This window comes from Ceratotherium simum, chromosome 1 (genome assembly GCF_057802395.1).
Source record: "Ceratotherium simum simum isolate JZ-2026a chromosome 1, ASM5780239v1, whole genome shotgun sequence".
In the NCBI taxonomy this organism is placed as follows: domain Eukaryota; kingdom Metazoa; phylum Chordata; class Mammalia; order Perissodactyla; family Rhinocerotidae; genus Ceratotherium; species Ceratotherium simum.
In genome coordinates this window covers 46,487,937-46,514,793 of record NC_141900.1, presented here as the reverse complement: position 1 = coordinate 46,514,793, position 26,857 = coordinate 46,487,937, and the positions used below count along the sequence as shown (strand labels likewise).

At 33.8% G+C, this 26,857-nt stretch overlaps 1 protein-coding gene across 1 annotated transcript in view; it reads left to right on the top strand.

Annotated features, from left to right (window-relative positions):
- The window catches only part of VWDE (von Willebrand factor D and EGF domains), a 62,348-nt gene extending 35,846 nt beyond the window's left edge, over window positions 1-26,502 (top strand). Inside the window, 17 exon segments of the mRNA XM_087435045.1 lie at window positions 1,070-1,206; window positions 3,438-3,593; window positions 3,711-3,815; window positions 5,339-5,453; window positions 7,406-7,656; window positions 8,570-8,799; window positions 10,496-10,632; window positions 13,243-13,383; window positions 16,017-16,586; window positions 17,966-18,061; window positions 18,143-18,238; window positions 19,283-19,378; window positions 19,958-20,053; window positions 21,312-21,407; window positions 25,063-25,158; window positions 25,264-25,359; window positions 26,136-26,502. Coding sequence (XP_087291171.1) covers window positions 1,070-1,206; window positions 3,438-3,593; window positions 3,711-3,815; window positions 5,339-5,453; window positions 7,406-7,656; window positions 8,570-8,799; window positions 10,496-10,632; window positions 13,243-13,383; window positions 16,017-16,586; window positions 17,966-18,061; window positions 18,143-18,238; window positions 19,283-19,378; window positions 19,958-20,053; window positions 21,312-21,407; window positions 25,063-25,158; window positions 25,264-25,359; window positions 26,136-26,290 — 2,669 coding nt within the window. The 3' untranslated portion in view covers window positions 26,291-26,502.
- Window positions 26,503-26,857: the final 355 nt, after the last annotated feature.

Sequence of the window (26,857 nt, the reverse complement as noted above, 5' to 3'; positions counted from 1 at the left end):
ATTAGAGCATCCTTCCATGGTTATTCAAAATAAAGTACTTTTTCTCACAATCTTGCAGTCTTTTTCTCCCTTAATATAGTTAATATACTTTTTCTCCATAGTCTTGAAAACACTTATGTGATACACTTTTAATAACATCGGAGAAATAGAAGTTGCTTAGCAAACATTTGTTGAATATATGAAAGAATAAACTAATATTTTTTTTTAATTTTCATAAATATTTTTAGGGTTCTAAGTACACATAACTTATGATTTTGTATCCTATTGCAAGTAAAGTTATATTGACTTAGATTTTGCCAGTGCTTAGACAAAGGACTCGATTACTTTTACATACTACATTTATCTATTTTGACAACCAGACCCTGCTTATATAGGTAATGTATGATCTGACGAGATTGGGCACGTTCAGGGTGGTATGGCCGTAGACAGGTAATGCATGATCTTACCAAGAACAGAGATATAACCATACGAAGGTCAGTTAACTCTGACTGCTAGAAGAAATTTTTTTTTTCTGTGACTGAGAAGTACACCTAAGAATATGGTAGCGTGCAGGACAGCAATAATACATAAAAACATCAATAATACTACAAGGGCAGCATACATAAATTTTAATGAGTCTTTTCTAAAGCTTAAATTAAGGATTTTTAAAAATTTTAATATTTTTAACTTGCTAACTACACTGTTGTATTACAAAAGTATTTTTTCCATAACCCATCTGTATGGCAAAAAGCAAAATGGCAAAACCAAAACGGAGGCCATTATAGTAGTAATTTCTTAATACATGCCCTTAACTGATATCAAATATTATTAAAACATTAATTAAACCTGTATATTTAGGTGCTGATAGTACCTATAATACTATTTTTATTGGTTTGATGGTAGATAACACTTTTTAAAATTCCAAATTACTCTTAACATTTAATGGTTTAATTAATGTACTAAATAACATTTGGGGGCAGACTTTGAAATATTATTTTACTTGTTTTTTAATGTGGACCTTTAAAATAATTAGGTTTTTTTCCTGGAATTAAGGAAAATATGTCTTATTTTGTTATCACTTTTTCCAAAGACAAAGCTCCTGAAATTACGGAACTTGAGAATGCTGGATTCTGTAATGTTCGAAAATATAATTGCATGACAGTGAGAGTTTTTGGTCAAGGCTTCAAAGAATCACCTTCATTTAAATGTGAAGTTACTAAACTGCAGGTATGTTAATTATAGACTCGAAAAACAATTAAGCTTATAAGTTATTCAGATTAATTTTATCTTGGAATAATTTGGTGTATCAATTAGTAGCATATTTCCAAAGGATGTCTTATCCACAGAGAGCTGAAAAGGAAAATGATTAAGTTGCTGAACCTTAAAGCTTCGCTATATGTTAACTCTATTAAATTATTTTATATAACTTTTATTGAGATATTGGCTCACTATTTCAGTCATAATAACAAATGGAAAGAATATCAAGGTTGATATGTAAGCTTCTGTATTTCTTGAAATGTAAAAACACAAAGAATGGAGATCATTTTTATCTCAGACACCCTGCATGAGTTATAGGATATAGAGATATGAACAATTCCCTTTTACAAACCAAAAAATGAGGATTAATTGCACTCATCCTTTATATTTCCCTTACTATGGATTTCATACTGAAAGTTTACACACATACACAAAATAGTGTTTTTCTTTATTGAGGCCACAAAAGAAAGACATGATCACTCAGTTTGAACATTGGTGTATCAAATTATACCTTATTTTTGATGATTATTTATATAGTCTTTCTTTTTTTTATTCAAGGAGAATTTTATTTTAAGGAAAGCTTTTTGAATTTAGAAAATATTTACATGGGTAAGCTGAAAACTTAAAACAACAGATCATATTTTAAAATTCTTTTTACTTTTTCTCTAAATTGATGAAGCCAAATGTGATTCTGAGATTGAGAATTTACAAGAGGAAATAGCTTTTGTATGTGTTTTTATCAATTAGTTATACACAAAAAATATGCTTATTTCAAGATTTTGTAAGTAGAGCTTTTCTAAATGAGCCATGAACTATTTTAATCCCAATGAAATAATAAGACACAAAATAGAAAATGTAATATACGTATAATTTTATTCTCTTCAATATTACTCAAGAGAGTAGACATTATACTATTCTTGGCAGAATAAATCATGTGACTTCACACTACAATTAAGTGATTGGCCAAGAGAGAATTTTATAGGTTTATATTCTCTTGGAAAGGACATTTTGTACTTACTTTCCTATTATTTGCTGTGATATTTATTCTCTTACTACCTCTCTCCTCCACACATCTGATAAATAAAGAGTATACTCTGGAATTCTCTAACACGCTATACAGAACTATAGAAAGAAACAAATAGGTTCACTAGCCAAAACCAAACTTACTTAGATTAGCTATTTTTCTTTCCCACTCTGTTCAGTGTTTATGTATGTCATTTGTAATACAGTTGAGTTTATTTTTTAATATTTTTAGTCTATTTTGAATTTCCTCCACTTCCTCATTGATTTTAGTTCTTCACTTAGTTTCAAGTTACATAAATTCATTTGAATTAGCTTGAGCCAAAATGATATTTATTATGAGGATAGTACATTTTTCATAAAATCAAGGATAAGAATGTAGCTGAATTCTCAGGAAAAAACTTGAATTTGGGATTTGAACACCATGAAGATTCAGTGTATGTGCATTTGTGTGTGTGTGTGTGTGTGTGTGTGTGTGTGTGTATCTGTCTGTCTCAGTTCTGCTTTTCTCTGTGGGCTTCATTTTTCCCTTTCACTAGATAGTGGCTTACTCCACATAGTGAAAAACATGGCCCACCAACAACTTTATAGCTTTGTATCTTGTAACTCAAGCCACCAGAGGCAGACTGGCCTAGCATCTCCTCCAGTACAAAGTTAAAATGTCCCAAGTAGTCTAAGCATTGGCTCAGCATAGGTCCACCCCTGACCAGTCAAGTCAGGGAGGTGGGTCATATAGTAACATGAGTAGTCCTATGGGAACCATGTTGATGGAGGGCAGAAAGGGCAGTTTCAAGTAGAAGTAGAAGGCAGGAGCTTTTTCAGAGAAATGAGTAAGTTTCTGGGCAGGAAATCAATCCATTATGTGTTAACTACATAGTCAAATATATTTCCTCTTGCTACAAAAGTCATTATGTAGTGATCCATTATATATGGCCAGTACTGGTAACTTCTTTGATTTCAACCCACAGGAAATGTGAGTCATTAGAAGTTTACACCAAAGGTGTAAACATTTTTTATTATTCTGAATAAAACTCACTATCAATGCCACTTTTGTTTCTTCATTATATATTCCATTATACGAGGCATGTATTTTCAAATTTATATTTATATTATATGTAATTTGGTAGCAAAATATGTCTATAAATTGATAGAGGTTAATTGCTTTCTCATTATGCCTTCAGTATAATAGCAGTAAATGGGTCCTTGGAGAAGCTGTCTACACACATACTGTTTTTCAAAATAGCAGAACTGCTGATTGTCAGCTGCCTGCTGATGTTCAGCAGTCTGGTGCTATGGATCTGATGGGTGAGAAACCAATTGTGAAGTGGCAATTAAAGGTAAAAAAGAAAAGATGTTGTATTTGTAAACAAAGTAAATATATATTAAAATTTCATAGTGAATTTATGAAGCTACATTTAGAAGAAATTATCTTATTATAGAACTACATTTTACAGGCATCTAATGATGGTCATAGGTTCAGTAATCCCAAAATAATGACCATATATGATGGGGCTTATCAAGTTTGTGGTCTCTCTGAAAAGGACTCATGTACTATAAAGGTATGTATCTTTTCACTTATTTTCACATTTACATCATAGGTATTTTCATTTCCTATGCTGTAGTATATTAATGTCGTTTTTTCACCTTCATATCAGAAATACTAATAGAGAAAAGCCTCCTGCAAGTTTATACAGATTAATTGAAATTGTTACTCTGCCCCTAACTCTTGTTGAAATGGCGAGAGAGGTTTCTACCTTTAACATTTTGAGGTGGATTTTTAAATTAAAAAATCGAAAAGGAACGTTCAAATTGAATTTTCCCTCTACATACATTGTTTTTTGAGTAGTAATAATGATTTTCCAATAAGATCTCTTTGTGATTACCTAATCTTTCTGGCAAGTGAATTGCATTTGGGTAGAGTTTGCAAAATGTGTAAGGGTAGTACTTTTACAGGAAACTTTTGTGGCAACTAAATTCATTGAACCATGAAAATATCCACCACTTGAGGGGTTAGAGAACAGCATAGCCTGAGCTGAATCCTCACAGCCACACTCTCTTAATCTATATTCAATGTACTGGGTTTATCCACAGGTCTCTCTCACATGTCAGTTGCTGATTTAACAGATATCATGGATCTAATATCACTTGGCTCTTCAAAACTGAAGAGCATATCAAATATAAATGCATATGAAAATTAAAAGTATTATTATTTTAAATTTTTAAATTATTTTCTTTGAGATTAGCAATTAGATCATATTATTAAGAAGTTTTTGTTTCTGAGAAGTTGTTTGACTTTTATTTTCCTCAAATATCCATTTCCACATGTCCTACAATAAGTAATTTTAAAATGATGTTATTTGCCATTGTTTTATCCTCTTGGGTCTATTCTGTTCTTATTTTTGTACAATGGTCTGAGTGATGTAAAAAGAGCTTTTGTAAAATGAGCAAAGTATATATGTCTTGAACAAAATTTGGTCTTCTTCCCGGGTTAAAAATGATTGCTACATTTAATATTATTTCTGTGCATTCTTTCTACTATTTTGTGTAGTGACATCCATTATCTAGTTAGACAATTATGCCATGAAGCTGGTCTAGTTTTGCTGTGTTCACAGGACATAGTGGGCTCCTAGAGGAAGAGAGGATAACCTTAACCAATGTGATTCTGTAAGATGTGCAGGGGGGGAAATGTCTGTTTCATTTCTTTATAAATAAAGCACTTTCAGCATGAGTTGAGCAGTAAAAAAATGACAAAAAAAAAAGAGATGTTTTCTTCCTTGTTACTTATGAGCTATAAGTTTTAATTCTGCACCGAGATACAATTATATATATTTTCTTATTCCTTCCATATTGATCAGTTCCATAGGTATTTACATATAAAGGAAATGATTTGTTTTCTAACATGCGTTTATGATTAGGAGATATATTTTATATCTCCTAATCAAAACAGACTTATAATATGTTTTCATTGGAGGCCTCAACATGTATGCTGCTATCTTTCTATGTAGTTTTTTTTTTTTTTTCCTAAACACTAATTATAGCTGTATCTTGATTGGTGTTTTCCTTTTGTAAAAATTTCCTTTAGGAAAATATTTGCATTATCGATGGACTCTGCTACATTGAAGGGGATAAAAATCCCACCAGCCCTTGTTTGATTTGTAGACCTAAAATTTCAAAATTTACTTGGTCATTTTTAGAAAGTAAGTTATTATTTATTAATCCAAATATTTCCTCTATAAGACATTTTTAAAGTGATTTTAAACCACAAGTTACATAAATGTGTTTAAGATGAACACTGTATTTAATTTAGCATCTTTTCTAACTGCATAATTTACTTGGCTTGAAGGAAATATAAGATGAAATATTTTTATTTTATATAATCTCTATGATTATACCACAATAGGGTATGGGATTTTTATTTTAATACTTGATTAGGAAAGCAAATGTGAATTATTAATGGAAGAGATGGGAATGGTAAATTTAGCCACACACAATTTGTGCAAGTGAAAGAGCTGCTAGGAAAATGGCCTCTCAAGTACTACGTAAATGCAAAAACATCCATCAGTATAGGTTGGTGAGTTTAGTAGAAAGAGAACATGACTTTGAGACCAAAAGTCTAAATCCTGTTTTTAGGCTTAGCTCTTTCCAGTTTTGTGACAAGGCATGTAACTATCTAGGTTAAAAGGAAATGATTTGTTTTCCAACATGCATTGACCTGTTAAATAAGATGATCTGGACTCAATAATCTATAAAATGTCTTCCAGCCCTACCATTCTGTGACTCTATGAGTACAATATTAGGTACAGATAGTTTCTAGATACTTTGTTCCACCCAAAAAATACTCCAAATTATGGTCATATACCATATAATTTCTTCACTTCCTTAAATACAGCTATGTATGATTCCACATAGATGTTCCTCACACTCTCTTTCCTCAGGCAAAACACCAGGCATGTTAAGATAAAACAAGAGATAATTACTCCCTGGCCCCATGTAATTTTATCTGAGGAGTCAGAAAACCATATATTTATACAGTGCTTTGTAATATCACTGTATATGTTATTATATGTGCAAATTTCATTACTGTGTTGGACCATATGTCAGATGATTCATTGTTAGGTGCAAGACTCTTGGGGTACTGTGGAAAGACAATGGAAATTTGGGGAAGATTTTAGTGCAAGAGACAAGGGAAACACATTATAACTTCTGAACTGGTATCTATATCTTTAATGGCTTTGGTATGACTGATTCATCATAGATGCACAATGTTCAAAGATATAAGCGGTCTTGAAATATCATCTGTTCCAACCCCTCATATTGTGGGGTGAGGAAATTAAAATTAGTAAGTTGTATAAGGATATATAGGGGCAGAACAGGAGCCAGAACTACAGTCTCTTGGCATCGGTGCGCTGTCGATGCAATCAGAATGTTTGCGCCCAGTGCAATGAAAAAGACTGTTCTTTCTGTTAACCTAGTTGGCAAGGAAGAGGGATATCTTTTAATATGACAATATAAAAAGATGTTTTAAATCATTTCATCAGTATAAGGGAACTCTTTCTGTCTTCTGAAATAGCCACCATTCCAGTGTGTGAGCTTGGCCTCTAGAAGGACCTCTGAGGAGCAGAGAATTGGTGTGACTAAATGGCTCCCAATTATTATAACTGGGTGGCAGGTACAGTGAGAAAAATTCAGGGGAGTCAAATGAACAATCCAGTCATGGGCAGTAAGGGAGAAATGGAGAAAAGGAGGTGTAGAGGGAGAAAGTGAAGCTGAAGAGGATAGAGGGTGAAGAAAGAGTTGAGGAGCGAGCAGTGAGACGGTTGACCCCAAGAAGTAATTTCAGACAGGAGAGGAGATGCATCTGGTCTGGACGAGACAAATGTATATATGTATTTTATGCCATATTCAAAGTGCTTTTACACTCTCCTAGCAAAGCTTGAAATCTTGCACCTTATCTTCAGTTACTTTTACATTTTCTAAGAACGGAATTGAATTTATTCAGAATGCTGAAAAAGAAAAAAAAAGCAAAAACAGGTAATAGAAATTTTTGCAGATTCCAAATTTTATCAAAATGGCATCTCAATGGGAGCTCTCTGTATCACACTTTTCCTTTTCCACACAGGTACAAAAGTAAATGTTTTCTCTGTTACAGACAACCAACCCCCAGTGATTCAGATACCGCAAGACAAATTGCAGACGTTTTATGGGGAGAACTTTGTGTGCCAGTTCACGGCCCTCGATCCAGAAGGCTCTGACGTCCATTTTACCTTGAACTCTGGTCCTAAAGGAGCAAATGTTTCCTCTGCAGGACTTCTTATGTGGAAAACAGAGTCACTAACTCGCCAGCAAGTCACTCTACGTCTTAACAATAATTGCAATGCTGAAACTAGAGTCATGATTGAGGTAATATTTATAATTACATAAATGCCCCCTCAACTAATTAACAATATTAATAATTACTTTAAATTTAAAATACAATTTATATTCTTATTTTGGGAAGAGGAACTAAATTATTAAACATTTCAGGGAAAATTAAACTACCAAAATTTTGAAATTTTTTTGTAAGAATTTAAAACCTTGGAGAAAGTCTCAAGTCTAGAGCATGTATCTAAATTACTAATTCCTAGACTGTTTTCTTCTGTGTGTAACTATGATAAAAATAAAGAATAAGCATCACAGCTACCCCTGTGAAAGATCTGTGATAGACCTAAGACTGGTAATCATATCATTTTCCTTCAAGTGAAAGAATCTTAGATGATGAATTAGAAATCAAGATTATAAATATAACATTTGAAATAATTAATTGTGAACTATATTTCCTTTTTTACTGACTTTTTTTGATTATGTCAGTCATGAGCTCTTAATACTGTGTTTTTGTGCCCTATATTCACTTGAAACTTGAGACACACCTTCACACAGAAGTAATGTTATAAAGGGCAATTGTGTACTATGTTGTGTTAACCAGAAAATTCAAGTTTGTTGTTTGTTTGCGTGCTGGGTTTTGGGATGTCAGGTGACTAACTGCTTTCCAATTTAAAGATTTTTTTTCCTGTTGTTCTACTTGCATTATAGAAATTATGGAAATCAATCATCTTGTAGCATTTTATGGCTATGCTCTTGAGAGTAGGCATAATTGCTTTGTTAAACTATCTTTTAAAATACTATTTAACATTAAATATAGATATATGTATTTTTGCAAAATGTGTGATCTGGTCCTACTTGCACATAAACATACATGCCTATCATGATTTCTGGGGCATAAACTGAAGATAATTTTATAGCAAAATAATGCATTTACTTTTTGCTTCTTTTACAGGTGACTGTGAAGTCTTGTGACTGCTTGAATGGTGGATCATGTGTGTCTGATGTTAAATTTCCTCCGGGAAGTGGAGCATACCTGTGTGTCTGCTTGCCTGGCTTTCAGAGTGGTCTTTGTGAAGTGGATGTCACTGAGTGCCAATCAAACCTCTGTGGCCTTGGCAGATGTATTAGTGGTTTTCACAGTTATTCCTGTGATTGTCCACCTGAGCTCAAAGGTAAGTTTTGGTTCCTCATTAATGAAATTAGTATGTTAACAAATTAGAAAGGAAAGCTCCTTGGCTTTCCAAGTAATCTACAGATTACTCAAGCAAATGTGTAGTCCTGAAGATTTTAACACACATTTAAAAATTCTAGTAAAGGCATCACAAATACATTTGCTATCCGTATCCTTTTTTTATTGTAAGTTGCTTACATATACTCTTATAATTTCGCCTTTTTATAATTTTAACGGCAATATTCTATGTCTATATTGTATTTTGCAGGTTCCTAGACATTTCTGTCTATATTTGCTAGGTAGAAATGTATTTAAATGTATTGCTATTGAAATATAATATGAAATAATAAAGAAATTTGCCATAGGAAATTAAAAAATTACCATTTAAGAGAAGTTTTATTGATAATTCATTAACTTAAAAATATCATGATATGAAGTTGGAGTTGAAATCAAATGAAATATTAGCGTATTCATTAACTCATTAATTGTCCTAAAATGTCTGATTCCAGAAACCCCAAATAAGTATGACTGACAACCTTTAATTTCCCAAGGCTTTTAAAAACTCATACCAATATTTTCTTTAATTTAAATAGATATAAATGTTAAATAAGTAAATATGCAGTTATTGAGCTGATATTTTCCTTGAAGTCATCTATTATAGATAGAACTATAATAGATTATATTAGATTACATTATAATAGAACTAAGCAGGATATTTAGGTGTCTTCTAAATTTCTTCAGCATTTTAAAATAAAAGTTTTACCATTGGGGACTATCGTGCTACAGACTACATTTGAAAGAATTCAAATGTTGATTGCTTCATGGATTTTACTATAATAGAGGTTACCATTATTAACGAATGTGAATATATTCATTCAAATAAGTTGTTAAACATTTCAAAGAGCAACACTTCATCTCAAAAAATTTTATTGAGGAAAGACTGACTTTCCTTGCACACTGTGAAATTTTCATGGATTTTCACAGCCAATGCAATAACTGGACTGAATTCAGTTGTCCTTAAGCTAAGCAGGCAACCATTCTAAGAACTTTTTAAAAAATCAATGAGTTTTTTAACAAAGTACAGATTACTGTTATACTATGGTAATTTTTTGCCTTAAAATATTAATGGTCTTCTTGGCCAAATACCGTATGATTTCCTTCATTAAGTAGTAGATAATAACAACAATAAACAAACACATAGGGACAGAGATTGGATTGGTGGTTACCAGAGGGGGAGGAGGGTGAAAGGGATAATTCGGTACATGTGTGTGGTGATGGGTTGTAATTAGTATTTTGGTGGTGAACATGATGTAGTCCATGCAGAAATAGAAGTACAATGATGTACACCTGAAATTTTTGCAATGTTATAAACCAACGTTACTGCAATAAACAAAAAATTAAAAAAAAAATAAATAAAATAAAATAAAATATTAATGGTCTTCTTAAGTCATCTTATTTATAGAGAAAATCTTATGTACTTGAAGGGTCTTGTTTAATGTTAAATAGAATATAATTAATGACTTTATATTTAATTATATAGTAAATTTTAAAAACAATACACTTCTTTCCTCTTAATGTATGTCAGCTTTTTTGGAGTTAGCAGGACATACATAAAGAGTAAAAGAAAGCAAATAATGAGCACTTGATTGGACATATAATGTTTTTCAAATTAAATAATTTGAACTCTCAATCTGTATTTTGTTTAAGCAAAAATTACCAGGAAGAGGTTGATGAATGTGACTCCAGGCCTTGCTTTCCAGGAGCAGAATGCCTCAATACCTTTGGTTCCTATCGTTGTGGTTCATGTCCAAAAGGATTTTATGGTGATGGAAAAATATGTCACGGTAAAAGTTCCTATTCTCTACCATGAAATGTCTTTTGCTGCATTTAATTAATTCAAATTACTCAGTTACATTCTCTCTTTTACTCATACATTCATTCAGTATATATGCATTAAGTGTCATGCACTAAGCTAGATGCAAAGGATCCAGAAATATGTACGTCCTTTGACCTACTAGGTTTGAGTCTCATAGCAAGGAATATGACACATAATCTCATAGTTCAATATGGTGTTCTGTGTTTTTTGATAGAAAAGCCTAGAGAGTATAGTAGGAATACTACACAGGGAATCATGTCTACCTGAAGGGATAATGAAATACTTTATAAGGAGGTGTCACTACAGGTAAATCTGATGCACGTGATCAAGAGAGAGAAAGGCTTCCAGGCAGAGTAAACAGCATGAGCAAAGGTGCAGAGGCATGTAACATCACAGCACACCTTGGGCACTATGAATAATTCAGTGTGCTTGGAATATAGAGGGTAAGGGGGGCTGCTGTGAGAGTTCAAGCTAGAGAGGTAGCCAGTGGCCAGATCACTGAGAAACCATGAGAAACATGATAAGGTTTACATTTAAGACAGTCTATTGAAAAGCAATGTGGAAGATGGAGCACTTGCGAGTGAGGAATTGTGTAAGTCTAAAGGTGGGAAAAAAGAGTTAAGACAATATTACAAATATATAGGAGAGACACGAAGATATTCTGACCTAAGATGAGGAGATAATGGATGAAAGAGACGCTAATGAAACAAGTTGATAGTACTTGGTCAGTGATTGGGATTAGCAAGGTGAGGGAAAGAGAGTTATTAAATTTCAAGTGATGGGTTTAGGTGAATGAGTGTGGAGAATTGGCATTTACATTTCTATGGACTGAATTGTGTCCCCCTAAAATTCATATGTTGAATTCCAAACCCCCAGTGTGGCTGTATTTGGAGTAAGGTAGTAATTAAGGTTAAATGAGGTCATAAGGGAGGAACCCTGGTCCCATAGTATTAGTGTCCTTGTAACAGGAGACACTGGAGAGTTTACTCTCTCTCTGCTGTGTGAAGACACAAGCAGGAGGTGGCTTTCTGCGAGCCAGGAAGAGAGCTCTCACCAGAAACTGAATGGGCCTGCACCTTGATCTTGGACTTCTCACCCTCCAGAACATTAAGAAAATAATTTCCTGTTGTTTAAGCCACCTATTTATGGTACTTCATTATGGCAGCCTGAGCTGACTCAGACACAAATGAAATATAAGGAAGAAGCAGTGGTTTTGGAGGGGAGAGAGAAATTCAGTTTGGATACACAGAGACTGAGGTGGCTATGGACTATCCAAGTAGAGCTCAGGAGGGAGGATTAAGATAAACATACAAGTTTTAGGGTCATCAGTCATTGATGAAATTGCCCCAGGATAACACTTAGAATTAGAAGAAAGGGGGAAAATTTAGTAGATTTCAACATTTTAAAAACTTAAAAGAGAAAAGTAAATTACAGAAGACAGTGTCTTTTATATGGTTCTTTGGTGTCATTAAGTGAATGAGACCCTATTTTGTTATTAATGATGTAATATCACCTTGTGCTTCAAATTAGGGTGGGCCTGCCTAGCACTGAAAGTAATAGATTTGAGGAGCACAGTGCAGGATGGTAAGGGGAATTCCCTACTGGTTCAGCTACCCACATTTCCCCTTCGATATCCAGTCCCAAATACTCAATAGTATCACACCTCCCACTCTATGTACTAAAGTGATCTAACATCTGTCTTTTCCAAGCAGAGGCACATTCTCTCAATAAAACCTTTATCAAGTGGAATTTAAGAGAAAAGCAAGTTGAATTAAATCCCATTACACATGAGTGACTAATAAGTTTCTTAACTCTGTCAAAGGCATTTGTGTATTTTAGGAAGATGCTTGTTAATACAAAATAATTTTTTGTTGTTGTTGATATTGCGTAGTTTTATAGTAGGCACCAGAGTCAATGACTATAAAAGTAAACACAGCACAGTTCTTATTCTTGAGGTTGCTAACTAGTGGAAGAGACACATAAAAGTCAATATCGTGAAGGACAAAGTTCTGGGGGAGAATTCAGATGGACAAAATTAATTGGGTGGGTGAGTGGGACTATAAGAACATCTATCAGTCAGCTTTGGCTGCCATAACAGAATACCACAGACTAAGTGACTTAAACAACAGAAATTCTTTTTTTTCTCACGGTTCCGGAGGCCAGAAGTTCCAGATCGAGGTACCAGCAGGGTTGGTCTCTGGCTTCTCTCCTTGGCTTGCAGATGGCTGCCTTCACACTGTGTCCTCACATGCACACTCCTGTGTCTTCTCCTCTTCTTCTAAGGACACCAGTCCTACTGGATGAGCGCCCCGCTCTTATGACCCCATTTAACTTTAATTACCTCCTTAAAGTCCCCTTCTCCAAATACAGTCACTTTTAGAGTTGGAGTTTCAACATACGAATTTTGAGGAACACAATTCAGTCCAAAACGGAAAGATTTGCTAAAGATGTGACATTTAAGCTAGTTCTCTAATTTGCAGAGTTCAATCCAAGTAACGTTTTTGTTGTATGTTCTTATTCACGGTGCTTTGGTTTTAATGGTTTAACTTTGATCTGTTTTTCATGTATACCTTTACAGTTGAAACACAGTTTTTAAATGAACTTACTACACATACTGTTGTTCTCACGAGGTCTGACAAAAGCATAACTAAGGAAGAGCATGGTAAAAATGCCAGACAGAAAGAGAGGCATGTTAAGCCAACAAACAGAAATGCCTCTGGTAAGTAATGGTTTTAATTAAAATCTAATGACAATACCTTTCATTTGTTTCCCAGAAGACCAACATAGTTATTCCTCAAGTATTTTTATTTTTAGAAAGATCACCTAAGATTATGTAATGCAGTTTACAAATTACTCTTTTTCTTACTAGTCTATTAAATCCTCTGGCTTATTTTCTAGAAAAATGATTCATGTTGTGTAATGAACAAGCGATATCATTATTTAAAGTGATTTCAGAGAAGTTCATGGTTGGAAGTGACCGTTTCAAATTTACATTCTATGAATCCCTGGTCATCCAACATCTGCTCAAACCCTAAAAGTAATAAGAAGCTTGTTATTTTATAAGGCCTTTCTCTTTTCATAGTGCTTTCTTTATAATTCTCATTTTATTCAATAACATTCCATGATTGTCTTCGTAAAGATCTTGCACATTTCACATTAGGTTTCTTTTTTTTTTTTTTTTTTTAAAGATTTTATTTATTCATTTTTTTCCCCCCAAAGCCCCAGCAGATAGTTGTATGTCATAGGTTCACATCCTTCTAGTTGCTGTACGTGGGACTCGGCCTCGCGCTGGACGGAGAAGTGGTGCCTTGGGGCGCGCCCGGGATCCGAACCCAGGCCACCAGCATCAGAGCGCGCGCACTTAACCGCTAAGCCACAGAGCCGGCCCATCACATTAGGTTTCTTTATGGCCTTGCATTCTGTAATATTAGCTGTTCATCTTGCAAAATATCATTCCAATTGGTCGTCTGGCAAGATACCATTATTGATTGCAATATAGGAGAGCTATCTTGATTTTATGTTATTCATGCATCCATTTGTCTTACTAAACACTCTTATTTACACTATTTTTTTTATGGTCAATTATCTTTCTTGATTTTATAGGTAGACAATAACATTTTTTGCAAATAGTGAGTTTGTCTCATTCTTATTTACTTTCTTATCATAACAGTAACTAAGATTTAGTCTATATTTATGATGTGCCAGCACATCACAGGGCTGGATTTCTTTCCCATAATTGTATAATATATATTTTATATTATCTATGCCAATAATGCATTGCTTTGATTAGCGTGGCTTTATAGTACACTTTAATATTGGTAAGGCAAATATCCCCTCATAATTCTTCTATTTTGTAATTTTTTAGATATTTCTGATATGTAATATGAAGATTAGGTCATTATATTAAATTTTAAAATAAAATAATGTATTTTACTAATGTTCAGTTGCTAATATATACTCCTTCCCTCCTTTCTTCTGCTGTATTTTTTGTAATGTGGAATTAATTCCAGTTCTTCTCCACTTCTTCCTCCAATCCTAATAGCAAAAACTCTCCTAGGGAGATGGTTCACATAAAGCAGCTTGGGCAGGAGGGAGCAGTCTTTCAGTGTACAGAGCCTGGGGGGATGGGACACTGACTTGCCCCAGATGTTCTCAAGCTGGGCTCCCACTCAGTTTCCCTGAGGACTGATGGGCCAGGGCCTCTTGCTCTTTGTATTTGTTGACACTTATTTGTGATTATTGCTTTACTCTTATTTCTGTTTTAGACTATATTTGGTGAACTCTTGTTTATTCGTCTGAACCCATAAGTTTTCTGGGTTTTATGAAGTCCTCAAAATTACCAAAAATCTTTCATTGCCCTTGTTTCTGTTTGTCAATTATGTTAAGGATCATTTTTTATTGTTGTTTTTCATTTGTTGTCGTCTGTCTTTTTCTGGTTTTGATTTGGTTTGGTTTGTTTTTCTCTTTTTTCATATTGTGAGGGTTTTGAGAAGAGTTGTACATGAAGATAGCGCAGAATCAAACCCTATATTGGCAGCAGAAAATATAAAAGGAAAGCATGTCTAATCACTGCTTAAAATGTGTCCATGCTCTAAAATTAGTTAGATTTTTCCACACCAAGGAAATAAAAAAGAGTTATAAGGAAAATAAAGTACCCCGTAAGGGAGAAAAAAATGATGAAACCTCCCTTTCAAAAAGAAGACGCACAAAAATGTTTTAATTTCTAGTTAAGCAGTCATGAAAGATGGGAAAACAAAATCTCATTTTGTCACATTAGTAAAATGATTGGAGACACAGTTCTTTGCCTCTCATACAAAATAGAATTTATACAATTTATCAATCAATCTTCATTTAAGCATTCCGTTTCTGTCCTCCCCTTTCCAGGTGAAATTAGTTGTTCATTCTTCTATGCTTCTATGGGTTTCATAACTTTCACTCTTATAGTGGGATCACAGATTGCTGTGATGAGTTGCTCACATGTATCTATCCTTGACAACACCAAGTTTCTCAAGGATGGGTCTGTGCTTTCCTTTGCTTTGAACCTAATGTGTATTAGGTGGTCAATAAATGTTTGTTGGCTATTTCTAACTCAATAAAATTATTAGTTATTGTTCTTTAACTTTTATACTGTTTAGCACTCTGCGTTATCCTGTGTATCCAAATAGATAATGAGATCCTTGAAGGCAGGAACCGTGTGATGACTTCATATTACTGCAGGGCTCCTAGTATGGTGTTAAACATATAATAGATATTAAATGAAGGAATGAATTACTTAATGTTAAATACTGTGGGTAGAGCAAAACATTAGTAAATGTTATTGACTAACATTTCTTTTTTTTTTTAGTTGTTTAGATATAAAGTTTCAGCCACCGTCAACAGAGCATTCACTAATTGGTACAAGATTTACCCATAGTCCTGCTACTATCAAAGAGTTCTTGGATACAACCAACGACATCGCACACTTCTCATTAAAATCAGTTACAACTCGAATGAATAATTCAGAGAAGGCTATTTCCCACCAGATATCAGGTTTTGAACATGTGGATCATACTCTCAATACAAATCTCAACCTGGATGAGTTGGAAGTTCCTAGGAACAACCGTAGTTCTTTACGCATTAACCCAAACAGCTCCCATGGCGACGTGAAGGCTGTTATCCAGGGCACCATCCAAACAGAAGCAGGAGGGTATAATTCTCAAATTAACAGGTCTACTCCAGGTTACACACAGTATAAGGATGGGTTTGCATCATCCATTACTACAGCAATCACTATTTTGCCAGAAAAGCCTGGATTGACCAAATTATCCACTTGTGCTGAATCACCTTGCTTTCTTGGTGTTTCCTGTGTGCCAACCACAGATGGTCACTTCCGATGTGGACGCTGCCCCTTTGGGTATTACGGAGATGATATCAATTGCAGAGGTAGTATGACAACTCTTCAGAGGATACAAAGAAAACTATCTAGTTCAAATATAAGTAATTAAGAAAATATGCTTTTCTATTTATTAATTTCTATTTCTTCCAGTTAGTTCACTCACTTCGATTCAATTTATCTATTGTTTGTGTGTTTTCTCTTCACCTTTCAAAAAATATAAAAATGGGTGTTTCTGAGTTTTTTTTTAAAACAGTGTTAATATTAAATAGTATTATAACTATATAATATATATTATAAATATGTTTATTGAGTACCTACTGTGTTCCAAGGTCTGTGGAAAGACAGTTTATCAGTTATGTCATATAAGCCACAAGAACCCCACATATTGGGTGTTATTTTTCCCATTTTACAGATGAGAAAGAAGAGCCTTAGAGGGCTACCAACTTGCTGGATATTAAGCAGCTAAAGAGATAAAATAAAGATGTGAATGACAATGTGCTCTGGGTTCTTTTTAGCTCACAGTGGGTATTTAGCACTTTAAATTACTAAGTCTGGCATACTTGCTTATTTGCATACACTAGGTTTTCTGTAATTCCTCCAGTTCTTAAGAATAAAAGAAGTTGGGCATGACTTTAATTTTGAAAGGAGTGTTTACTTTTCACAATTATCAGCCTTGTTTTCACTGATGCAAATTAAATTTCTGGCTTTGACAATATAGAAGCTATTTTTTTGTTGTTATTGTTTTGTTTTGTTTGTGTTTTGATTTATTTGAGACCAACTCAAGCACAGAGCTGTTGGAGTATTCCTTTGTTCTCAGTATTACCGAGAGGAGCTTTGTTTTTTCTTTTTTTCTGTAGGACTAATGGTAATAATAACCTTCAATACTTACATGTTTATAACATAAAACTCCTTATTATTAACAAATAGAACAAAACACCTTCATGCACTTCAGTTACCTCAGGAAGTGTTAAATGCCTGCTAGCTAGAATATATCAGATAGTTAGAGAAGCTTAAGGAATACAAACCTATAAGATTACGATGTGTTCCTGGCATCTTGCTCTTTGAAATTCTGATTATCCCAGCCTTCACCAGCATTCGCCTGATTAGTAAGTATCTGAAACATCTGCCCTCTGAAAAAGACTGTAATCCTACTTGTGGTTAGCAGCCATCTCTAACATCAGGTTTTGCTATTGGAGTAATTACCATACATGGTACTTTCTTACCCTAGTAAACATTTTCCTCAATCATTCTAGTAGTGAAACAAATATAAGGGGAAAAAATAATTTTTATGGATAAATGTAGTGGTTATTGTTTGATAGCAATATCAAAATCTTCAAATTTCAGAGGTTACTTTTATTATAACTGTCTAAGGGCAACATGTATGTGCTGTATCAACAATTCAGCCTTTTTTCCTTGATTTTTGCAGCCATTTGTAGACACCCATGTGGAAAAAGCAGGGAGTGTGTTGCCCCCAACATATGCAAATGTAAACCTGGTTACACCGGTTCTAACTGCCAAACTGGTATGTATAGCACTCGTGAGTTTGCATAATGAATTTAATTGATAATTGATATTTCTAAACCATGAGCTTTATTTTATACAGCTCTATGTCATCCTGATTGCAAAAACCATGGAAAATGTATTAAGCCTAACATTTGTGAATGTCCCCCAGGGCATGGTGGAGCAACCTGTGATGAAGGTGATAATTCAAATTAAAAATCAAATAATAGAGCCAAAATAAAACAATCTTTTCTTTAAACCCCTTTTTAAAGGTAATTCAGTTTTGCTGTGTATGTACTAATATATATTCATTAATGCTGGTGAGGGAGTATAAGGTCTTTTTTTAATGTTTATTAAAAATAATTTATTTGAAGATTTTAAATACTGAAATTTTCAAAATCAGAGACCCAAAGAGCAATAGCTTATTCGTCCTTAGTAAAATTATCTTAAGAAATAATTTTTTTGAGATTTACTTATAAGGTGCCATATCCCTATAAATATTTTAGCTTCAAGCAAAGGACACCTGATTATTGAATGACTTGTCAAACATGGTTCCAAGGAAGTGTTAAATACCAATTAATTAGAAGATATCAAAAGCAAGAGGAAACCTAGAAAGTAATTTTTAAAAATATATCTATAACCATATAATTTTATTACTTTGGTTGAAATCTGCAGTAGAGAGTTTATGAAATGGCATTCCAAAAGTGGACAATATTTTAAAGAAAAAAATTTGTTATTTTTTAATAATATATTAAAAGAATATAATTTGGTGGATGGTACATATAATTATTAATAAACTGAGAGGCATGTTAAATGCTTTCATGACAAGGCAAAGTACAAATTAATAAATAAAAGTAAATTTAGAGTGAACTAACAGAAACATTCAATATCAGTAGCATATGAAAATAATTATGGAAATATGGAAGTGTTCTATTTATAGGGCAGGAATGCATAAGTCCAAGTCTCACTTTTCAGAAGAAGCCTAAGATCATATATTTTCATCCAGTTAACCAAAAGTTTTATAAATCAAAATGTCCTGATGATTCATTTTTCAGAGTGTGAACTTACTTAGTCAATCTCCCATAACTAAATATTATAGTAAAAGAGAACTGAGTTTATTATAAATTACTCTTAAAAGACAGTTTTATTGTGACTGTGCTTCATAAATATAGACTGACTTTTTCCTAATTAAGAGCTGACTTAATACCATAATCTGACTTAATACTATAATCTGTGTCTTCAGAACTTTGCAGCCCACCTTGTCAACATGGTGGCACCTGCTTGACTGGCAATCTCTGCACTTGCCTTTATGGTTTTGTAGGACCAAGATGTGAAACAAGTAAGCAAAGCTCTCTTGCAGTCTAATAAAATGAAATTGCTCTTTTGAATAGTTGATGGCTTTAATGCTGAGATAAACCCAAACCGTAAGTAAAAAACATACATCCTTGACTTATTACAATGATTACCATTCTGCATCCCACTGGGAGCACTGGGTGCCAGTTGTAAGATAAAGAAGTTTGTTCTTAGAAACAACTCTCTTCTTGTCTATCCGTGATGATTTCTTTGAGATAACAAGAATTCCAGTTTGCTGATTTGCATATAAATTTACCTCATTTAATTTATGTCTATGATTGCTTTCATTGGTAACTAATAATTTTCTCAAATAGCCAACTCTTGTTTACCATTCAGCGCAATGATTTTCTACTTTCCCCATCTCTATTAGCAAAAAAAAAAAGATAGCTGAATGTGAGAACTGGAGACCATTTAAAGCCAAAGGATAAATTATTTTTATCTTTCTCTCTGATCTTATTCATTAGAGAATGTGATTGGCAGTTATGAGCTAGCTGGGAAATAGCCAATAATATGACCAATTCCAAGCCTAATTTACCTTTCTTTTATTGTTATTCTATGATCTTAGTGGTTTGTAACAGGCACTGTGAAAATGGAGGTGAATGTCTTACACCAGATGTTTGCCAGTGCAAGTCTGGCTGGTATGGACCCACCTGTAGTACAGGTAAAATCAGAAATATTTTCAATGATTGTGTCAGTCAAAAGGAACTTAAAATGCACCAATGTCCTAAGGGCTTGCACCCAAAAACATAAAACTAGTCTGACAGATTGGTATGAAGTTTTTATTTCAGACAGATTTTTAAAGCCCTTTCATCTTTATTCTTTTTCTTCTTGTATTAGACGATAGAGGGTGTTTCAGCTTTACCATTATCCAACGCACCTAACACTTTTTTTTTGCCTTTATAGTTCCCTCATCCACTTGCCTTGGAGTAGAAACATATCTGTGTTGCATCTTTTAGATCTCTTTCAAGTTTTTTTATCATAACACAGATATTCTATTGCATTAAACATTCAAGCAATTCTGAGTTAAGTGGACACCATCACATAATTCCATTTATTTATCACAGTATCAGGCTTACTTCTTTGGTAGCAGGGTTTGCAATTATCTATGTTTAATCTAATCCATTTTGATATAATAACTTTTCTCAACATAAATTTTATTCAACCTGTATAGCTTGCCAACTATGTGTGAAGCATGATGCAAAGGGAAACAAAGATCAATTTTATTTTTGCCCTGATTTCAAGTAGCATATCATCAGTGAAGGAGACGTGGGATACCATTATAAAAAAGACTATGATGCAAGTTGGGTTATAATAAGTCATGTAATAAATGCACAGTTCCTTGGAAGCAGAGGAGAAAGAAATTAATTCTGGCTAGTGCAGTTTGGAAGAAAATAGTATTTGAGGTAGACCTTGGAGAATGGATAAAATCTGGCTTGAAAAATGGAATTGATGGTGCCTTTCAAAGTGTAACAAATGTAAAGAAGCAAAAACAAAGAATGTTTTTGAGTGTGCGAAGACTTGAGAGCAGTGTTCCTATTTGAATTGGGAAGGAGACTTAAAGAGGTACACATGGCCTCATATATTTGAGAAGATTGCAGACCATCCTGCTTGCCCTGTTGAAACGTCTTCTCCTAACTTCCAATCATTTTTTCAGCTTGTGGAGGGCATTCTGAATTCAATCATAGCGTCCACATTCTTAGCTTGGTATTATCTGTAAACTTGGTGAACAGATTTTCAAAGCTGTTAACCAGCTATTTCATTCCTCTTATATTTGGCAAAGTCTAATTAATTATAGGTTATGGGTTTTACTTGCAGTAAAAATAAAATATTTCATTATGCACTATTTTGTACTTCTGTGCAGCTTTCATTTTTTAAATAATAAAACTTTTATGGTCTCTCTTTCTCCTGCTGTTCTTTAGCTCTGTGTGACCCTGTTTGCCTCAATGGTGGTTCCTGTGATAAGCCAAACGCTTGCCTCTGTCCAAATGGATTCTTTGGTGCACAGTGTCAGAATGGTAATTATTCTTTCCTTATAAATAAAAGGCAAAGGGGAAGTTAGACATAAACAGAGCTCTGAGTAAATACAGAGACAAGTTTCAAAAGGGAAGATGCTATTTATTTTTTTTCTCTTTCTTCTTGTAATATCGCAGGTTTGACCACCAAATGACCATTTCATAGAGACGTATCAGAGTTATTACGAAAAGTGGTTATATTTATTCAATATATGTTAGGCTCACAACCTCAGCAATTGTCTATGCAGTTTTGTAGGACCAAGGTGTGAAACAAACAAGCAAACTTCCTTTTCAGTCTATTATAATGATATGGTGTCATTTTTGTTGTCTTCGCAGCAAAAGCGTTTGACTTGTGGTCAATCTAATGCTCACTATTATCTCATGATCTCTCCTGACTTTAGTTTCATTAAACATTTATGAAGAGCCAGCTACGCACAGCACTATGCAAGGTGACATGGGAAAACACAGATGCATCATTTTCCCCCTTCATGGCCCATTATTTTAACACTTTCCCTCAATAGTTAACACTACGGGTTTTTTCAGAATAATGGGCATGTCCTGAGGCTGACAGTGTAGGCATGAATTAATGTCAATAAATGAAATTTAAAATGTATTTTCTGCATCTTCATATTTTTGAGTTTATGCAAAATATAGAGTATATTTTTAGTAAAAACATGTGAGAACATGTTGTAATTTAATGTCTAAAATCTATACTTTCCTCGCCGTGTTATACTTTGATTTGATCTCATTTCTTTTCTTTGGAGGTTGGCTAGGATTCTTAGGTTGCCATTGAGGAAGGGAAGAAACCATCACTGTAATACTGGAAATATGGGCATAGGAAATGAATTCCTCTAATTCAGATTTCCTTTAAGAAATCAGTTTATGGGCCGGCCCCATGGCGTAGCGGTTAAGCGCGCGCGCTCCGCTGCTGGCGACCCAGGTTCGGATCCCGGGCGTGTACCGACGCACGGCTTCTCCGGCCATGCTGAGGCCGCGTCCCACATACAGCAACTAGAAGGTTGTGCAGCTATGACATACAACTATCTACTGGGGCTTTGGTGGGAAAATAAATAAATAAATAAAATCTTTAAAAAAAAAAAAGAAATCAGTTTATGAAATGGAAATAAGTAAAGACTAAATTAAGGCAAATCTTCAAAACTAGGAGACTATGTCTAAACCCATGGTTACAAGTTACATGTATAGTTTTGAGTGGAGAATATAAAGAGGCAAATGAAAAGCTTAATGTCTTTCATGCCACTTGCAGTAGACGTAAGATATAGTAAAAAAAAGTTCTCCTCTAAAATTTTTATGTCAACTATATAACTGGGAAAAGAGTGAAATCTCTAAATTATTAAGTTGAACTAAAAATTATCTGTTAATCATATGTCATGTTAGCAGGCTTTGGAGTTAACTAGTCTCTACAACTTCCTAGCTGGCATGGATTTTGGAAATTTACTGAAAGTCTCCAGGCCTCAGACTTCTTCACTTTCAAGTTTGAACTAGACAGTTGCTGTGAGGCACAAGTGAGACATTCAGTGGACCACCTGCACATACAGTCAGCATGTGGCTAGTACCATTAAGTAATAGTATTATTGTCATTAAGATGTGCTACAGAAGATGCAGAAGAAATAAAAACATGATCTTTACTCTTATTAGATCACATACCCTTGTGAGCCATATGTGAGCTCAAATGGTGGGAAGGGAAGAGGGTACACACAGCAAAAGCCATTGAATAAATTAGGCAGAAAATGGTTAAAAGTAAATATAAGTAATATATACTGTGTGTTCTAAAAAATTGCAAAAAAGGAAGATAGAAATTGAGCTAGAAACATCATGAAAGTGTTAAATTACTTTATTAATAAGCAAGACTTAAAATGTGTGGCTGGAGAGACAATTAATTATACCTTCCAATTTCCTTTGTCCCTTGAATGCCATGAGCCCATTCCACATGCAAGGTGAGGCTAGATTACTTGACTCACTTTGGAGTTTGATGGAACAGCCATCTGAAGCCTGGAGAATCTCATTGATATATGTGAATGTGGATTTTCTCCTTAACCTTATTTTCCTAAAATGGGATTAGAGTAGGCATGACCAAGCCTAAGTTTTATGCTGTTTCTCTACATTACTTTAATTATATATACTTTTTTTTTTGTAAATGTAGTATTTATCTTTACACTCAAGTTTTGTGGAGTGGATGAGTATCAATTATAGCAAGGTTACCCATCATAAACAGGTCTTCTGTTCTTTTTTTATATCTTTAAATTTCTAACCATAGGTATTTCCTATGTTGGTTTTGTAATGGAAAGAATACATTTTTTCCTGATAAATAGACATAATCTTAAGTTGTATAAATTAGAAAATGTAAGAGCATTTCTCCATAATAAAAAAATACCAATAAAAATGCCAGAGAAAGTAGACTCAAGAATTAACCAGAAAAGGCTCAGTCTAAATAGTAGAAATTGGGCCGGCCCCGTGGCTTAGCGGTTGAGTGCGGGCACTCCGCTGCTGGCGGTCCGGGTTCGGATCCCGGACGCGCACAGGTACGCACCGCTTCTCTGGCCATGCTGAGGCTGCGTCCCACATACAGCAACTAGAAGGTTGTGCAGCTATGACATACAACTATGTACTGGGGCTTTGGGGGGAAAAAATAAATAAATAAAATCTTAAAAAAAAAAATAGTAGAAATTATCCATGCACTAAAATTTAGTTATATAGTTTTTATACATAAAGTGCTACATTATTTTCATTCATAAATCCATTTGAAAGTAGTCGAATTTTCCTTACAGGTTTTGGAAATAAAGCAGCTATTAAAGATAGATCTAATTCTAAAGAGGAGTCAGTCTACAACAGCCCAGTTACCAAAACCAGTTAATTTGACATTCATTTTTCAAATACAAACTAAAATCCATTTAATTATCATTTAGGGGAAAATGAAATTTAAAAATTTCCAGGCAGGGTTGCCTATGTATTATTATTTTCAAAATAACTGCATTTAATTGTCATATCTAGAAGAAACATGAAGCAATAATAATCCTCTCATCTAAATATTAACTTCTGAATTCCATGGAACAGAATCATATACATAGAAGATACTAGTACAGCATATTCAAGATTATCCAATAAATAGTCCTAACAAAGCCAAAGATTTATTGTTAAAAAGAGTTTTACCAAGCATTCGCAGGACTAAGTCTGCCTTCATGACCTCAGTAGGTATTCAAAAGTCAAAAGTATCTTCTAAATATCACGCGACAGATTGTTGAGATTTTTCTAATTTCCACAGGCGCACATACGTTCTTATTTTGAGCTAGGTTTTCACTTATTTTCTCAGGTTTGCCCAGATCATTTCACTCTTTACTTCAAAGCACAGTGAAACATAAGATAAGGTTCATAATATACGCACTGTGATACCAAAGACTCCATTCATTATGGACACTTCACCAATACATTTCAAATTGTGCTAACACACTAGCAGCTTATAGCTATAAGCATTGTATTTTATGGTTTAGAACAGTTTTCATGACTTGCAGTTGTGATCTTTTATTTTAAGAGCACATTTCTCTGCCTTATGGCCCCATAGATAACAAGCGCATGATGCAATATGTAATATATAATAATGGAATATGTAATATTCACAGATTGCTGCCATGTGTTCTTTTAGCTATCTGTCATCCTTCCTGTAAGAATGGTGGCCACTGCATGAGAAACAATGTGTGCGCCTGTCGTGAAGGATACACTGGTAGGAGATGCCAAAAAAAGTAAGACACCACTGAATGTATTTGCCAACTACAGGTCAAGCAAACACATTAAATAGCAAAACTATTGTTATTTAAGGGCTGATATTTCATCCTTTTACCTTAAGGTATCTGTGATCCCATGTGCATGAATGGAGGAAAATGTGTGGGACCAAACATTTGCTCTTGTCCTTCTGGCTGGATTGGGAAACAATGCAACACACGTAAAAGGAATACTCCTAAATGCTAAAGCCTGCATCCTCATAGGAACATAAAGCAAAATTTAAGACAAAGAGCATTTTCTTTGTTTTTTGTTTGTTTTTATTTTTGCTTATTTGTTCCTACTTTAGGAGAGATATTTTTGAAATAGAAAGAGTAAAATGCCAAATCCTCTGCACTCCTTCTTTCAGGTTAGCAGGGGAAGAGGGTATACTGTATTTTCTAGTCTGTCCACCACAATTGCCAGGACAAATGACGAGTCTTTAAGTCTTGGTCTCCTAGTCTTAAGAAGGGATCAGAGGAAGGTTTAAAAAAATTACTGATTCCTTGGCCCTATCTCAGACCAACTAATTCAGAACCTCCCAAGGTGGAGTGCCACTGCTTTCAAGTCTGGCTAGTTTTTGAGATGATGGCAGCTCTCCCTCATTCAAATGTTCTACTTTTTTTTCTTTTTATATAATTATTATTTAAAATTATCAGCTATTATAATGTATTGATCAAAGTGAAAAATGAGAAGCAACATAAATGTCCAACAATTGGGGAAAAATTAAATCACAATGCATTCAATCAATGGAATATTATACAACCATTAAAATCACATTTTTCCAACAAGTGGTGACATTGGAGAATGTTCTTGATAAAACATTAAGGGAAAAGATCATTCAATCATTGACTTTTAACTGTTTCTCTTTTTTTTTTACTGTAATGAAAATTTTTGTGGTTTATGATAGGATTTGACTAGTAAATGAAATTTTTAGCTTGTTTATATTTCTATTTGCAGCTGTCTGCTTTCAGAAATGTAAAAATGGCGGTGAATGTATTGCTGCCAGTGTGTGCCATTGTCCTGCCTCATGGGAAGGAGTGCAGTGTCAAATACGTAAGCTTACAGGATTGTTTTCTACTATGTGTTCTGAACTTGAATCTTATTATTATTAAACAAAGTATAGCATTGGGAGAAATCCACAGGGGAAAAAATTCTAGCATGCTGATCCATTTTTAAAAAGTGGTTTGGGAAATAAAAGGAAATCATATCCATTTTTATACCCACTTAAAAGAAGAAAATATGCCTTAATATATTAATATTTTGTGTGACATAGATAATTCCAAATTATGGGCGGTGGGTTGCCAATGAATTTCCCTCAGGTGAGCCAAAGAAGATTTTAATGTACAGTTTAAATATTTTTCATATTATAAATATATATCTATCATGGAAATCATAGAAAATATGAAAAAGCTTTAAAAAATTAATCAATCCAAATTCCACCACATAGAACTAATTTCTGTTAAGGTTTTGGTATTTTAATATATTTCCATCCAATTTCAGTCATAAATTTTTACAATAATGAGACCTCATGGTACAGAGGAACATCAAATTCTATACAATTTTGAAATTTATGAAAACTTGAAATAAAATGTTAAAATATTAACAAAGGTTAACTTATTGGAAACAATTGAAAATTTCCCAGAAATACTTTCAAATGATCAATAATTACGTAATTCCAA